The 17,866-nt window shown below is 29.5% G+C and overlaps 1 protein-coding gene across 1 annotated transcript; it reads left to right on the forward strand.

The window, feature by feature from the left end:
* The first annotated feature begins 11,348 nt into the window (after window positions 1–11,348).
* Window positions 11,349–16,669, forward strand: LOC120092901 (vesicle-associated membrane protein 722-like). Its single transcript, XM_039051146.1, has 5 exons — window positions 11,349–11,713; window positions 13,507–13,648; window positions 13,755–13,875; window positions 13,967–14,029; window positions 16,304–16,669. Exons 1-5 carry the CDS (start codon window positions 11,524–11,526, stop codon window positions 16,445–16,447), a joined length of 660 nt encoding a protein of 219 aa, XP_038907074.1. The 5' UTR covers window positions 11,349–11,523; the 3' UTR covers window positions 16,448–16,669.
* The last annotated feature ends 1,197 nt before the right edge of the window (window positions 16,670–17,866 follow it).

Genomic DNA, 17,866 nt, shown 5'->3' on the forward strand with positions numbered 1-17,866 from the left:
TCGGAACCTAAATAAGCTTCAAGTTCCATTTCAGATAACAGTTCTCGTCGATGAACTTTTCCAGAGTCAGCAACATTTGCTCTCTCTTTTATTCCCTTGACATTCAAGAAAGGCTGGAGGTTATCTTGGGAACTGACACTGGTTTCTTTGTCATTCATCCCTTTTTGCTTAGAAAGTGAGATGTGACGTTCAAACGATTCTTGCAACGAGTCCATGATCTTCCGTACAATGACCATGTTCTCAACCTTTTTAGCCAATGCATCAAGTATGCTAGCCAAAATGTGAAGTCGGGCCATTGAATTAGCCTTCATTCACACCTCATATGCATTACGAACATTTCGCGGTTCATCAAGGGTCGGGACTTGAAGACACTCCTCAACCATGAAAAACTCAAAGTCGTTTACCACGAAATATGTTTTAAGAGACTCTTTCCAATGTATGTAATAGTCAAATTAAAAGAAGCAACTAACGGAAAATCATACATTTTGCTGAAAAAACAAACACATTGATCTACAATAGATTTTAGCAAATACTCTTAAAAAAACAACATCCAATCTGGTTTAGTGAAATCTAAATGAACCCCATGTGACATTTAGTTTTGCAATGATGCTTCAGTGGTTTATGACAAAAGCCACCAACGGGTAGACAATTTATCCCTCCTTTGAATTGAGACACTCTCAACTAGTCATTAATACCAGAACAACTCTTATTCCTATAACGACTAGTCATCATTAATTTGGTTAAGAAATTATTAACTTGCTTAACAATTTTCCGTAAGTGTGACTCTTCATTTTAGATCCTAGAGTTCTGCCCCAAGCAGCCAATCTGAAGGGAAAAAATCTGATTCAGGCAAAAACTAAAGCGACCCTATCCATTCTGGAGTTTACCTTGATATTGAAAAATCACAAAAACCATTCGAAGGGGGACACTCCCAGGGCACCACGAGGCCGTACAAGAAGATCTCACGGTTTAAATCAATGAAGGAGACTGCAGGACATGTTGGCACACATCCTTCACCCACTAACTATAAACACTCTCTCCGTCCACCTTGATATTGACTCATGCAAACACCATCCGAAGGGAGATGCTCCTAGGGCACCACGAGGCCAAACATGAATCTCATGGCATGAACATTTAGGGAGAAACGTGAGTGGAATTGACATATCATATATATCTTTTCCTCCCACTGAGTATTTTATAACCTAGGGTCTAGTTTACTTAGAAAAAAATACGGCTAACGATTTTAACTAAATGACTTTTTAGGTTTGCCCAAAAGTAACGCTCACTTTGGAAAGTTGAACAACTTTTGATCATCATTCATTAAACTCTTTAACAAAGTCTTTGATTAACCGTTGCATGCTTGTAGCAAATCTATCTAATTCATCTTTCCAGGTAGGTTCCCAGGTAGGGGTGTTCCATTCCCATCAGCTTAAATATTCCAACCTAGACAGAACCTGCCTTAGACAAAAGGTCCCTTATAGATAGATTTAATACAAATTTAATCTTTTATGAAAATCAATTTAATCCTATTAAACAGATTTAAAAGATTAAACTTAGGTATCTAATCTCATTAGAACCTGGAACTTAGGTCTATCTTAATCTAATTTTAAAACCCTTTCAAAACATGAGTTCACTTAAGTTTGCATGCAACTCTTTCTTATTGATTTTAGTTATAATTTCCATTATAACACTTATAACCGGAAACAATTAAAACCAACCACAATATGAAGCAACACATACAAGGCATTCATAACTCCTATAAATAAGCCTAAGTGTCATGCTTCATGCATTGTTCATTCATTACTACTGATATATAACACTTATATAACAAAGCAATGAACCAAGCGTACATGCTTCCATACACTCTTATACTATAACTCTTATATATCAAGATGATGCATGAATATGCTTAATGCATGCAAAAATATAACTCGTATATTTCATGATGCATGAGCATGATTTCTTGTAATTTCATCATGCCAATTACTATATTATAACACTTATAATATATTATGCATGAATAAAATGCATACCCTAAGGTGGGTTTTAGATCTATATGTCATACTATATGGCAAATAAACAAACATACATCTTACGTACATTAAGTAAAAGTTGATGAACCAGGATAATTAGCCTCAAATCCTTAAAACAAAGCTAACTATTACAATGAGTCCACTAGTTCAAACAGGCAAACCGGGTCTTGAACTATCCGGACGAAGATCACGTCTCCCTGATCGTGTACCAAATCCTTGTGATCATTTAGTCTCTCAACGGCTATCGCTTAGTAAAAAAAAATTTACTTGATAGCCTTTTTCCGTGAGAGTTTCCCGAATGGAACAACCACTAATTTGGAAAACAGTTTTCCTTTTATCTCACGGTTACAATAAAACTTCCAATAACCTTCCACTCAATTCAGTTATTAGAGAAAAAGAATTAATTATCATATAATTAATATATTATAAATAAATATGATAACCAATTTATCATATTATATTTATAACCTATAGTTTTAATATTTCATCATATGAAACATATAAACCATAGTTCTTTTCCTATTTTATGGTTCTTAATATAAATCATATTTATATTAATTCCTCCAATTAATGTATCTAATATATCACACCAATTATATCACATATAATTAAATTTCCTCTTGTTAATTTGAACACTTCAAACTAACCTAAAATCTGATTCTCAACTTAAACCCATTGAGCTACTAAGAGGACCTTATAGGCCTGTAGCTTGAAGCTCCAACGGTATGTGAATAACTGACTAAACTCTTTATTCACGAGATCCACCATTCGTTAACTGTTGGGCACTCCACCAAAGAGTGACAGCTGCACTCTTCTCACTACAGATATATTTCTATGTCCATATAACCAATCAACAGTGTGATAACCCTTCACAAATCGCTCGTAAGTACAACTGGGCCAATTTACTGTTTTTCCCCTGTAGTTACATCTAACTCTTTAAGTACCACTGATTCCTCTAATGAACAATAAGTCATATTTCTACTATGACTGGGACCTCTCTTCCAAAGAGAGAGTGTCGCCATTATGTTCAAGACCCGGAATCAGCCCTTAAGGGAATAATTTATCTACTTACCCCTGCTTTAGGGAAGGAGTGAATTCCATCTTGTGTAAGTTCCCAGCTCCCCAATCAGACAAATCCCCAAAAAGGTAGGCTTGTTAAGTTGGAAATCTGGCCACTTTCACCCCATACTAATCAAAGGACCGACCTTATAGGTAGGAGTTCCCAAAACACTCAGGATTAAGGTCATGTCACCTATGGTCATTTTAGTGAAATGTAAGTCTCAATTATCAACGGCGTTATATAAAAAGACTAATCATCTCGTGGTTCGGTCTTATAGAAACTCTTTGTATAGGACATCCTCGCTCGCATGTCTCCACATGAATGGTCAGGATCAGACCATTTGTAGTACTTCATAACACTTGTAAACCTCTACAAAGAGGGTCGTATCCGTAGTGTCACCAGGATCAGGTATTCCACCTTAATCCTTATACTACAGACCTATTTAGGTTATCACTTAAAGCATGATCCACTTGTATATCTCATATTCATGCTTAAGTTTACATAAGATAACCATGGAACTTTGTTTATTGGATATGAGTAAATGCCAAAATGAAATAACAAGTATTTTATTCATAAAACAATGTGTATAATTACAAACAACGAGACTCCGGAGAATTAAGGCACCAATCCCAACACATACATCTATCCAAAAATCCCCAATATCGCAATCACACTGAATACATAGATGTTAAGTACTATTCATCAGAGAGCATATTGAAAGCCAGAAAATTGAAGTCCTTAAAGTACATACCTCAGACAATGCATCAGATATGCTTACCAAAACAATCACCCAGCTCAAACTCCAAAAATGCCTTGACATAATCAGATTTTAGCTACCTAAAAAAGGTGAGAAGAAAATTGATTAGAGAAGAGGCACTAATTCATAATCAACTAAATGTTGATTTCAAGGTGGAGATTTGTAAAGCAGTAATTACTATTGTGAAATAAACTATTTACTCTCTTTTGCGTTCATAACTAACATGTAATTCATCCTATATATAAAGGATAAAAAGAAAAAAGAAAGCTAAAAGTGAGTAAAAAATCTGTGTGAGATCTTATATATATCTTCTCTATAATTTCTCCAAGAATTGAAATTCTAGCTCCTCTTGTGGATGAAGGCCAAGTTGTTGATCCATGTTAAGACTCTATATTTTCTTTCTCCCCCTTACTTTGCATGCTTGATAGATCTTCATCATCCTCACGAATCTTCCTGCTTATGCTTCTTTTCTTCTTATCTCAATATCGCCTTCAAACAAATAGTAAAAAAAATGAAGAAGGAAATTTTATTCAAATGAATTTTATTTCGAAAGAAATTAGATTGATTTGGGAGAGAGATTTGACTTTAACGTGTTGTAATATCCTTCAACTACATGACCTTGTTTCTGTCCACTTGTTACAACACAGGACCTTTCATTTTGGATCAACATCCTACACTTGGGCCTCAGTGAAATTTGGAAAAGCCCAACAAGAAGTGTAAGGGCAAGTAATACTATGCTCAATGTCATGCTATTGTAAAAAAGGAATGAATGGTTTAAACTCCATTCCTCTCCCCCATCTGTTTGAAACCTTAGGATAGGTTTGTTTTGAAGGAACTTGTGTGAGGAGAACCTTGAGCGGAAGCGGATCGTCCAAATTCCATTAATTATACCTTTGAAGACCTTTTCCTTCACAAATCCTCCCTCGAACGGAATCAGCAACTTCTTGAAGACCTTCTTCAAGATTTTCTCCAACCAAAAACTCGGACACAACCACAAAGAAATCCTTGGTATTCTTGGGGTGAGAACCCAGGAGTGATGGGCTCTGACTATTTTGGTTAGGAGGGATAAGATTTGGTGGAGGAAAAAGAAGATTGAGAAAGATTTCACACAAAAAACACAAAAGACAGAACACTTTTCAATCGTTCAATCTGCAATTACAAATCGTAGAGGAAGAAGAGAAAACCATTTTTCTTTTATCCCTCTTACCATAAAAATTAATGATCACCCACTAAAGTGAGCGGAGAGAAAAGATGGGGAAGTGAGTTGTAACTCACTTTCTTATTATTCAAAATAATAATAATATGATATAAATGAATATGATAACTAACTTATCATATTATATTTATATTAAGTTATATTTTATATCAAATATAACATATAACCCTATAGTTTTAATATTGTATCACATCCAATATAAACTATAGTTTATTTTCTCTATTTTATGAAATTTAATATAAATCACATTTATATTAAATTTAACAACTATGAATCTCATTCATAGAAAATATATTTGAATCTCATTCAAATATTTATTTCCTCCCATTAAACTATAATGTATCGAATACATTATGATAATTATATCCTATATAATTGAAATAATTTAATTATATCATATATAATTAAAATCCGCTATTAATTTGAACAATTCAAATTAACCCAAAAACTGATTCGCAACTAAATTCTTTTGAGCTACCAAGGGGACCTTATGGACTTGTAGCTTGAAGCTCCAACGGTACATGAATAATTAATTAAACTCTTTAATTACATCATTCACCATCCGTTAACTATCGAGCACTCCACTAAAGACCAACAGCTGCACTTTTTCGCACTACAGATATATTTCTGTGTCCATTGGATATAACCAATCAATAGTACAATGACCCTTCACAAATTGCTTGTAAGTATCGCTAGAGCAAATTATTGTTTTGCCCCTGTAGTTACATTTAACTCCTTAAGTACCATTGATTCATCTAATGAACAATAGATCATAGTCCTAATATGACTAAACCCCTCTCGGGGCAAGAGAGAGTGTGGCGCCACATTGTTCAAGACCCAAAATCAACCCTTAAAGAAGCAATTTATCCACTTACCCCTGCTTCGTGGAATGAGTGAATTCCATCTTGTGTAGCTGTGTTCCCAGCTCCCCAATCAGACGAATCCCTAAAATTGTAGGCTTGTTGAGTCAGCGATCTAGCCACTCTCACCCATACAAATCAAAAGACCGCCTTCATAGGCAGGAGTTCACAATTCACTCAGGATTCAGGTCATGTTACCTATGGTCATCCTAGTGAAATGCAAGTCTCTATTATGAACGGTATTATATAATAAGACTAAACATTTCATGGTCCGGTCTTATACAAACTCCTTTGTATAGAATCTCCGCTCACATATCTAATACAAATAATCAAGATCAGATTATTTGTAGCACTTTACAACAATTGTAATACCAACAAAGCGGGCCATACTCGTAGTGTCACCAAGATAAGGTACCCAGTCTTATCCATCTACTACAGACTATTTAGGTTATCACTTAAACATGATCCACTTGTATGTCTCCACATACGTGTTTAAGTTACAATGATAATTTTGGATGTTAATTTATTGGTTTGTGGTTAATGCAACTAAAATATCACATATTTTATAGACAAAATTAATAAAATATCATATATTTTATTAATCATATAAAGAGTGTTCATACAATATTTACAAACTATAGGACCTTACGTAATTTAGAGCATCAACCCCAACATGTTTAATAATTTTTCAACTAAGAATTTAAAAATGTTGAAAAATTGTGAAGGATTCAGACTTAAAATTGAGAAAATAAATTTAGATTTAGGATTTTATTTTGAAAATATACCATTGTATTTTTTGTGCTCTTGTTATAGAACAATATTCACGTGTTTTGAAGATCAATGGATTATCGTTGATGACAACCACAAGTTTTATCTGATCATTGAAGTAATCAATAAACTAATCTATCTTAAGGGTTGACACTAAATTAGTTTTAGGACTCTTGATATTGAATTCTTTGGATTTTTTTTTTAACACGTTTCTTAATTTTCAATATTCAAAGGTTTCATATCAATCCACTCAAATGAAGTTGAACAATAGTGTTTGTTTAGTAATTATAAAGTGAGCAAATCTATTTTATGGAATGTGTATTACAAGGATCTTGGATTTTTTTTTGTTACCATTTTTTTTGTTTTTTATTATAATCAATATATTATTATTTTATTTAAGGTTCTTATTGGAAAAACATTTATTGATCAATCAAAGTTATGTAACCCTATGCTTAAATAAATATTATTACATGCTTATGTTCTTTTCGTTGAAAAAAAATCACTAGTAAATAAATGAGTTTGATTAGTTATCAATAATAGACTAAAAATTAAAATGTTGATATACGATAAGTTTAATCATTTCATTCATGGAGAAATATTTTTCTTTAATTATAATAAGTAACTTTAAGCATAATATTTTCTTAACAAACTTTAATCATAATATGAAATCAAATTAGTAAATTAATTTTATTGAATTTGAAAAATTCATTATTAAAAAAAATTAAGTTTGAAAATCTCTATAACTTTTAATAAACGAAGAAAGTAATTAGAAAACAATGGTTCTAAATTGAAACAAATAACCTAGGCTCTGTTTGGTAATTATTTGGTTTCTGACTTTTGTTTTTTTGTTTTTTTTTAAAAAATTAAGTCTATTTTATCCACATTTCTTACAATAATTTGCATATGTCTTGGGTACAATATTTGAATTCTTAGCCAAATTCTAAAAACAAAAACAAATTTTTTAAAGCTATTTTTTGTAGTTCTTAAATTTTGGCTTTATTTTTTAAACTATTGGTAAAAAGTAGATAACAAATGAAGAAATTTGGAAGGAAATTAGTGTCTATAGCCTTAATTTTAAAAAAATAAAAAAATAAAATAGTTACCAAAGAGGACCTTAATAAATTCATATTTTTTCTTTATTAAGTAAAAAGTTCGGAGATAAAATATAAGGGTAACAACATGAATGAACAAATTCAAAAAAGCATTTTGGAATAAAACCTAAAATTTGTGAAGGATGTGGTAGACAATAATTGATGGGATTTAAATAAAATTGAGGTTAAATGAATGGAATGTGAAAAACTATAATAAGCTATTCTTGAACTATTATGAATTGGCCTAATGGTAAATATATTATACAAATTTGATAAAGGACTGAGAGCTAATAAATTAAATCCATTGTGATCACCTATTTAAGATTTAATGTCTTACGAGTTTCCTTGATACACAACTATTATAGGGTCAAATGGGTTGTCTCGTGAGATTGGTCGAGATGTGCATAAGTTAATCGTGGCACTCACATATAAAAATAATAATGACTTATTATTTAGTTCAACATGCTTAACTTAATAATAATTGACATGACCTCATTTCTTAAAGATCGGAGGTTGAATCCCCCATGGTTATAGGAAAAAGAAATACATAAAGTTTTATGATTTTTTAGTTTGTTTAACTTACATTTTATACAAAAAAATGATTAACTAAAACAACAGGGGTGGTGGCGCAGTTGGCTAGCGCGTAGGTCTCATAGCTATTAAGAGTGATCCTGAGGTCGAGAGTTCGAGCCTCTATCACCCCAAACATTTTTTTTATTGACCAAAATTTGCAACTTCTTATTAAACATAGGGCTACAATGTGTGGGTTCGTGGATTTTTTTTTTTTTTTTTTTTTTTTTTTTTTTTTATATTTTGGTCTACTTTGTTAATTTTGTTTTTTATTTTTTAATCAATTTTAATGTTAGTCTTAGTTTGGTTTAATCAATATGATGCTGAAATTTGTTCAATTTTAGTCTTTTTTTTATCGAAATTGATTGAATAATAATAATAATAATTTTCAAGTAAGGTAATATAATATATGAATATGTTTTCTAATTTTTTTTAGTAAACTACTATTTAATAAGATTTTTTTTAATAAAACAACAAACTAGTATTGAAGACTAAATTTAAGATATATTGAAAATACATAGATTAATGTTAGATAATTGAAAATTTATGATTAATATTAAATAAATTTCAAAATATAGGAACCGAAATGATATTTTAATCTTAACTCTTTTTTTTCCATAAAATATTTAGTCTATATTAATATTTTTTATTAACTATAAAAACATATTCACATATTTAGTCTATACTAATATTTAGTAATTATTAATATTCTCTTTAATTGCATTACCTTTGAAAAAAAATTTATGAAAACACATTCACATAGTTATTTTTTCTTTGCGTGAATATTAATATTATCATTATTTAACTAATTTCAATAAAAATTTACTTTTAAAAAATACTAAATCTAAGACTTATTAAAAGTATAGATACTAAATTTAATATTTATTTAAGATATAATGATAAAAATGGAATAAAATTCAAAATTCATGAGTCAAAATGATATTTTTATTTAAATAAGAATTACATAAAAAGATTTTAGAAGATTTAATACTTGGTACAACCTCGACTACACCTACCTTCTACCACCTCTCTCGTCACATAGAAAAACAAATTGAAACATATGAATTTTTTTTTTTTTTTTTAATATCAATCAACAATTTGTGACTAAACTATTAAGTAGACTGCATATATAAGTACATCAATGGTGAATCCAAAACTTCATATTAGGGCACATTTCATATAAGATTAAAATTTTAACCTATATACTTTTGAATTTATTTCTATATGGACCCCAAACTTAAAAATGTATATAACTGGTTCCTAAATTTTTAATTGTGTGTTTGATAGATTCTTATATAATAGGTCTCTTATATATATATATAGTTAAAATTTAATTATTATATCATATATAAAATATAACTTTGTGTCTAATAAGTCTCATTGTATTAAAAAAATCAATGAGTTATCCATTATTTATTAAAATGAAATTTTAAGACCCATTTAAATACAAAATCAATTTTTTGTTAATTAAAATAATTAATCTTTCCAACATTTTTTAATATGTCTAAAATCTACTTGATACAAAATCGATAATGCATGGATATGTTACATATTTATGACTTATTAGACATAAAATTACGATTTTGAAGATTTATTAAACATAATTTTGAAATTTTAGAAATTGAACTTTTAATATTTATATAGTATAAAGTACATTGATGTACCATCAAAATTAAGTAATATTTATTACAAAATTATAATAAGATTTTATAAAAGTATCCAACCAATTATATAAGCAATTAGTAAAATTTGAAATATTTATTAAAAATTTTGGGATAAAACTATTTGAGCTAAGCATGATAATTAAGATGGTCTTCCTCTAGGTCAGTTCGATCTTTATCCCATTTATTGTACTAAAAACAATTATTTTTTAAAAAAAGATTAAAAATATTTATGTATTTGTTTATGTTTATGTGGAAAAAATTAAAATAGAATTAGAATGAAAAATGATAGTTAAGTTAAGGAAATTGTTTTAAATTGTTCTCGAAATCTTGAAATTTTGAGATTTCGATGGTCTCGAAATTTTGATTGGGGAAATTTCATTTTTTTTCCTATTTTTGAAAAAAATATTCAAGAAATTTTGAAAATATTTGAATATTTCGATTCTCCCATTTCGACAAAATTTCAAGATTTGGAGAAAATTTCGACATTTCAAAGAAATTTCAATTTTTTTTAATTAACTCTTTCGCTCAATTCAAAATTTTCAATTTTATGGTATGATTACACACAAGTTTATAGTTTTGCACGCAAAAGTCATTTTCAACAAAGAATTAAGGGTTTTTTACGTGTTACTATTTCTAAATTCAATATTTTCTCAATGTCTAGCTTTGTTTTCGACCAAAAACTTTAATTTTTAAAGAAATTGAATTTGAAAAAACCACACAAAAATAAAATACATTTATTTTTAATCTCATCCAAACTATTTTCATAAAATGTTCACGTCATTTCACCTCAAGATTAAATTGATGTGAGTTTTTTTTCTTTAACTATCCAAAACTTTCATAATTTTCATATCATTTTACCTCAAAATATCTTTAAATTTTATATTATTTTGTAATTATTTTCCCTTTTCTTTTTAAATTTATATTATCGTATCAAGGTTTATATAGATATTTACAATAAATATCTAAATATTTTCTTACTTTATATAAATTGTGATTAAAAATAGTCTATTATAGTCTAATTAAGACACAATCAAAATTTCATTAATTAATTATAATAATTTCTATCAATTTCATTAACTTCCATAATTATTTTCGAAATTTTGATTGATATCAATATTTCCGTAAAATCCAGAGGTGTTTAAACATGGATATTTCCAACCTAACGAGGAGGGATCGAACAGTTCACTAGGGGCACGCTCCGTATTTTTCTTTAGAAGCTTCGTTTTTCTTTTTCCTGATAAAAAAAAATGGATTTTATAATTACTAGGAAAAAATCAGCGCAGGCAGTAGAGACCAGGTCAGGTTCAAATTTAAATTTTTAAAAAATTCTCTGTAGAAGAAAGAACGGACTCCGTAATTGAACGCGCCAAATCAAAGTTAATTATTCAACTATTTCTTCACCATTGACTTTAGTTCCCTCCATTGGTGGTTTCCTTTCTTCAACTTCTCCCCTTCATTTCTCTCCCCATTTCAGGTCTAATCGCTTTGTTCTGCTTCCTGAATCATGGCTCAGAAGTCTTTGATTTACAGTTTCGTCGCTCGAGGAACGGTGATTCTCGCTGAGTACTCCGACTTCTCTGGTAATTTCACTAACATCGCTTTTCAGTGCCTCCAGCGACTTCCTGCTTCTAACAACAGATTCACCTACACCTGCGATGGCCATACCTTCAATTATCTTCTCAACAATGGATTCAGTATGTCTCCTTCACTGTTTATCTCTTTAATTTCTGCTTTCGATTGTATTTGTTTCACTGATTGATATGATGATGCCTGCAAATTGAGGATTGACCCATTAATCTTACGACGATTTGGTCTTACATATGTTCTGAATACAGAAGACTCTGTGTTACAGAGCTTAATGGTTAAAAAACAACCTATACTGACAACAATTCTTAGGAACAAATTAATTAGCTCCTCATAATATGTTGGAAGTGTCTGATGTGTAATTTGTCCTGATTTTAAATTTTGGTTTCCATTAAGGAGTTTTCTCGATATATTTAGGATTATAAACCGATGATTTCGTTTTATTCTGTACTGAATTGTCTTAGTTTTGGTTACGGGTACAAGAAGATTTCGCCAGTTTTGTATGTTTTAATATTTATGAGCCTGAAGAAGTTTGTGAACGCGTTGTCCGTTAATTTGATGTTGTCATGTGTTGTTTGTTTCTGAACGAGGACTCTTGATGGTTGATCTCATAATATTGGACGATTTTCTTTTGAGTTTAACAATTGCAGGTTGGGGAGCTATCATCAACCATGGCAATTTTGTTGGGATCAACACTATATTTTTAGGACCAATTACCTCCTTTTGTGTGAATCTTTTAAGTAATTAATCAATTTGAAATAATAATAATAAACAAGTACGAGACACTGTTAAATTTAATACGAAAAATCGTCCTCAAGGTGAGAGTAGAAAAACAAGGACCGAAGTCTAATCTCCATTATAATTAATAATGGGCTACAAATAGATTCTTCTTAATCACAACTAGAGGAATACGATGATAGATATCTCATAATAAATCTATAAAACAAACGACAATAATAGAAGAAGATAGATTAGAAATATCTCACTCAAGGTGGCAACCAACTATCCAATATTGTAATCTGGCTATAAGTAACTCCAAAAAAAATATTTACCGTTCAGATTGAAGACCCTCGTGTGCAGAACATGCTGTCAAAATGTCAACTCGATTGGACCACAAATTGATCTCCAAAGGTGCTGAAAACATTACTGTACAGAATCCTTCTATCATGTATTTTCTTTGTACTTTTCTCTCATTGCCATCATCTTTAAGAATGTGTTTGGCCCAAGGAGTTAGGAAGTTGGAGTTGAGATGTAGGAGTTTGAACTCCACTCCTTATTTGGTCCAAAGAGTTGGTGGGTCCCACTATTAAAAAATATCAATTTTATATCTTATCAACTTCTTATGTTATAGGTCCCAGGAGTTTACAACTCCCTGGATTTCATATAACCTTACTCCTCACTATTTCATCCCTTATTCCAAACACCCTCGGTGAGTACGTCTCGACCGTTGTGATGTTTTAATATAAAAACCTAGTGGCCCACGTATTAAACCTTTATTGCACTTTCACTTAAAAGTGAAAAAATCTAACAAATTGGAACCTTATTCATTAAGCTATGCAGGGATTGATCATAATTCTTGGACAACAGAAGGACAAACAGCTAGATTTATACTATAATTATTGGTTTGAATAATAATGCTTTGAATGACATTCCTAAATTTAAATCCCGTTCTTTGTATTGTGTAAAAGATTTATTAGCTACCGCTGGTTTGGTTACCATATGGCTTCAATACTATTGTTGTTATTGCCTCCTCTATTGTGTAGTTGGAGTGGATGCTTTGTAGTTCTATCCTATAGCGTTTCTTTTTGTATTGTGTGTTAAAAATTCTGTGAGTTACAATTGTTCTACAATTACATAGTATAGTATAGGTTTTAACGTTACCATTTCTTGTTCGATGTTACAGCATATTGTGTAGTTGCAGTTGAGGCTGCAGGAAGACAAGTTCCAATGGCGTGTCTTGAGCGAATAAAGGAAGACTTCGACAAGAGATATGGTGGAGGAAAAGCTACAGTTGCTGTTGCCAAGAGTCTGAGCAAGGAATTTGGGTACCACATTGTCACGATCACTTTGCTTATTTTAGATGTGCTAATTTTGGTTCATAATGGAAAGTTATATGATGTCTTGTTAAACAACAATGATGTTATGTTGCAGGCCTAAAATGAAGAATCATATGCAATACTGTGTAGATCATCCTGAAGAAAGCAGTAAACTCATGCAAGTGAAGGCTCAGGTTTCTGAAGTAAAAGCTGTAATGATAGAAAACATTGACAAGGTAAAAGTGGAACCATAGATTCTGATCAGTTTATGCACTGTATTTTTAATACGATTCAAGTTTCTAGTGGATACTATTTTATTTGTTGCAGGTTATGGAACGAGGGACTAAGATTGAGGATTTGGTAGATAAAACTGAGAATCTTCGTTCACAGGTTAGTCTTAAGCTTATTAAAATTAAATGTAAAGGCACGTTTGCCAATGGTTCTACCTGTTTAGATTCCATTGGGCTATTTCAATTTTTTAAAATTATGTTCGCGTACTTTTCACATTTATCAAGAAACACTTCAATTTCTAAATTAATTTCATAAGTTTTTAAAAATTACATTACTTAGTTTTAAATTTTGACTTGATTTTAAAAATAATGGTGAAAACTAAATATATAGCCAACCAAAGAGACTTATAAGTTGAGTAGGAGTCCTAATATTTTAAACAATGTTTAGTGAACATTTGATTTTTGAAAAGTAAGTCTATTTACTCTTAGTTTCTTCGATGGTCTTTATCTTTTTTGAGTAAAAAAATGAATTCTTATTTAAATTCTAAAAATAAAATCAAATTTTTAAAAACTATTTTTTTAGATTTAAAAACTTTACTTGGATTTTGATAACATCAATGTAAAGTATATAACTATGGCCTTTTCATTTTTGGTTTTTTGATTTTTTGGTTTTCGAAAATTAAGTCTAATTCTTTTTCATTTCTTATAATGATTTGCATCTTTCTTAAATACAATGGTTAAATTCTTAACCAAATTCCAAAAATAAAACAACCTTTTAAAAGTTATTTTTTTTTTTATTTTTAAATCTTTGTTTGATTTTTTTAAATCATTGGTAAAAAGTAGATAACAAATGAAGAAATTTGGAAGTGAAAGTGAGCTTAATTTTAAGAAACTAAAACAAAAAACAAAATGGTTACCAAACGAGGCCTAAGTAATAAATTTAATGGTGAAAAAATGTGTTTGTAGGCTTAATTTGCAAAAACAAAAAGTCAAATAATTATCAGACGAAGACTTTAATACAAGAATCGAATTTTTAGTTAAATTCTAAAAACTTAACCAGAATTAAAAATTATACTTTTTTTTAGATATCAGAACTTTGCTTGGCTTTTAAAAATATTGGTAAAAAATATATAAACTAAGCGAGAAATTTTGGGTGAAAAAAATGTTTATTAACTTAATTTTAAAAAATTAAAAATAAAAAACTAAAAGCAAACGGTTGATTCGTTTAGAAGAAGAGTAACTACTTTTTTGGCTTTTGTGAAGTGCCAAACAACCGGTTTATCGATTGTTCGAAAATTTTAATTTTTACCCTAAATTTACTGGATCGTATTACTTTGGTTTGTAAAATTAATTTTATTAAATTAGACCTTAAACTTAAATGTCACAATTTTTTTATCTATGGTTCAAATTTTACTAATTTACTCACAAATATTTAATAGTGTGAAAATCATCCTAAACTATTTTTTTTAATAAAATAAAGTTATGCACAAAAATAAGTTTGACAAATACAAACTAATCATTGAATAACTTTGTCAAATTCATAAATTTCAATTAAAAATTTAGTTCTCATGTCATTTTCTCTAAAATATGGATAATTTTGAACATATTTGGATTGACTAGAGGAGGAAATGTTTTTTAAAAAAGCCATTTTTATTTAAATACTTTTGATAAAAAAAAAGTTTAAAATATACTTTAAAAGCGTTTCAAAAGTTATTTTGAGAAGTTATCAAACATTTTAATTTTTTTAAAATGACTGTTTTTTAAAATTAAATACTTAAAAAGTTAAATGAAACCTCCTACTCATGTAATCATCAAATACCTAAGAAAAACCTCTTTTCAACAATATTTGGAGTGAGAGCTTTTAGAAGGTTAAGACTACTCTACTTAAAATTTTAAGGTTAAGATTACATTACAACACATAAATTATCATATTGTTGTGCCCACACATCAATTGTTGATTCTTTTATTTTCACATTGTTTAGTGCAAGTAAAAATAAGTTATATTTATGTTAGACTATAAGGAACATTTGAGGCAAGAAATTGGTTATTATAGTTGGATTATCATAGTTTATGTTTGGGGTGTAGATTATATTAGTTTAGGTTATAATAATATGTGTTTGAGGTATAAACTATTTTAATTTGAGAAGGAAACCGTAAACATTGTAGCAAAGAATAAAAAAACAAATGAATGTAAAATAATATAAACGATAACAAATAATAAATATTGTAACAAATAAAGGGTTTTGAAATAGACTTGACTATAGCTAATTGGGATTATAAAATAATATTTACTGTAACAAAATGCAGTTATTATAGTTTTAATATACTCATTGTCCAAATACCCTTAAATCTTTAGATTTAATTTTTGGGTGGTTGTCATGTCATTTTTATACTCATGAAAGGTGGAAGAACTTACTGCTTGATTTTATTTTAGGCTAAAGAATTCCAGACGAATGGACATCAAATAAAGAAGAAGATGTGGTACCAAAATATGAAGATAAAATTGATAGTGTTCGCTATACTCATCATCTTGGTTTTGATCATCGTTTTGTCTGTTTGCCGTGGTTTTAACTGCTAAAATTTAACCTCCTATGAAAGCATTTGTGATCATACTCCAATATTCAAAATTATTGTCCCAAATATCATAAGCATAAGCTGCTTTTGCTGCTCTTCTATTGCTTATGGCTAAGGGCTTTTATGTCTTTTCAGGTGCATTGTATAGTATAGCATACTTGCTTTGACTTGATGAATGATTTCATGTTTATGGTTAATGTATAGCTTAAAATTTGTAAGAATAGAATTTCATGATGTAGATGATGATCGATTATTTATTTATCATATCAAAGTCAACATATATTGAGTCAATAACTAACAAGAGTTTGTGATAAGGGGAGAAAAATAATACTAATATTGAGATCTTTATGTCATTTTTAATTTTTAGATTGTATTAGTGATTAAGAATTTGGTGAGAAAAAGAAAATACAATTAAACTAAAAAGTCTATAACGGTCCATGCTATCGCGACTTTGGCATCTTCTTTGAGATGTTTTTTGATCTATAAAGATATTTTTTCATATAGTTTGTTCTCCCTTTTTTTATAAGGATGGATATATGTGAGATATGATGTTGAAACACTATGTATATTTCATTTTATCCTTTGTTTCACTATTGAAGGCGAGATGAGATGGTTAATTACCCTCTATATTTTTTTGGGGCAAATATCAATTTATATCCTTAAACTTTGGGAATTGTATCAATTAAAATTTATTAATTTCACACCAATTTTCTTAGACAAAATGTAATGAAGGGTGTACATTGATATATTTATAAAAGTTCAAGATTTAAATTGATACATCTTCTAAAGTTTAAGATATAAATTAATATTTTCTCAAATTTTTAATAGTTAGATCTCCATCCAAATAATAATTGAGCTCCGAGGAAAAAAAATCAAAGGACAACTTCTTTAAAATGAAAAAAAGTATATACAGAAAAAATATTTTTTATTGAATATTTCGAAACAAGAATATTATTCATGATAAAACAATTAGAATTTGGTGCTGTAGAATTATAATTCATCCTCCTCTATACACAAATGACTCTAAAACTTAATTTGATTTGTGCAAGGTAAACTATTCCTCTTAATAGGTGTGTTGCTTGCATGTTAAAGAAAAAATTGGGTGCCAATATGATTAGATCAACAATAATTGACATAAACTTCTTCTCTAGAGGTTGAAAGTTTGATCTTGTATCCCTGTAGTTGTGGTGCTAAGAAGAAGAAAGCAATTCACCTCCATTTATTGTTTGCCACAAAAGTATAATTTAAGAATTATATGAGGTCTACAAAATAAATCAATAAATCATTTAATGGCGTGTTAAACTTGAAGGAATTGAATCCTGATGTGGAAGCGTATCGCTCTTATCTTATAATTGGGAAGGAAAATCTTGATTGATTTTTCAGAAAACTAAGGTTAAGCTTGCTTTAGAAATGAGAGTTAAGA

The sequence above is a fragment of the Benincasa hispida genome, chromosome 12 (genome assembly GCF_009727055.1).
Source record: "Benincasa hispida cultivar B227 chromosome 12, ASM972705v1, whole genome shotgun sequence".
NCBI lineage: Eukaryota > Viridiplantae > Streptophyta > Magnoliopsida > Cucurbitales > Cucurbitaceae > Benincasa > Benincasa hispida.

Coding starts and splice junctions, on each gene's coding strand:
- LOC120092901 (XM_039051146.1), top strand. CDS start 11,524: ATGGCTCAGAAGTCTTTGATTTACAGTTTCGTCGCTCGAGGAACGGTG. Junction 11,714..13,506: donor TCTTCTCAACAATGGATTCA/GTATGTCTCCTT, acceptor TCGATGTTACAG/CATATTGTGTAGTTGCAGTT. Junction 14,030..16,303: donor CTGAGAATCTTCGTTCACAG/GTTAGTCTTAAG, acceptor ATTTTATTTTAG/GCTAAAGAATTCCAGACGAA.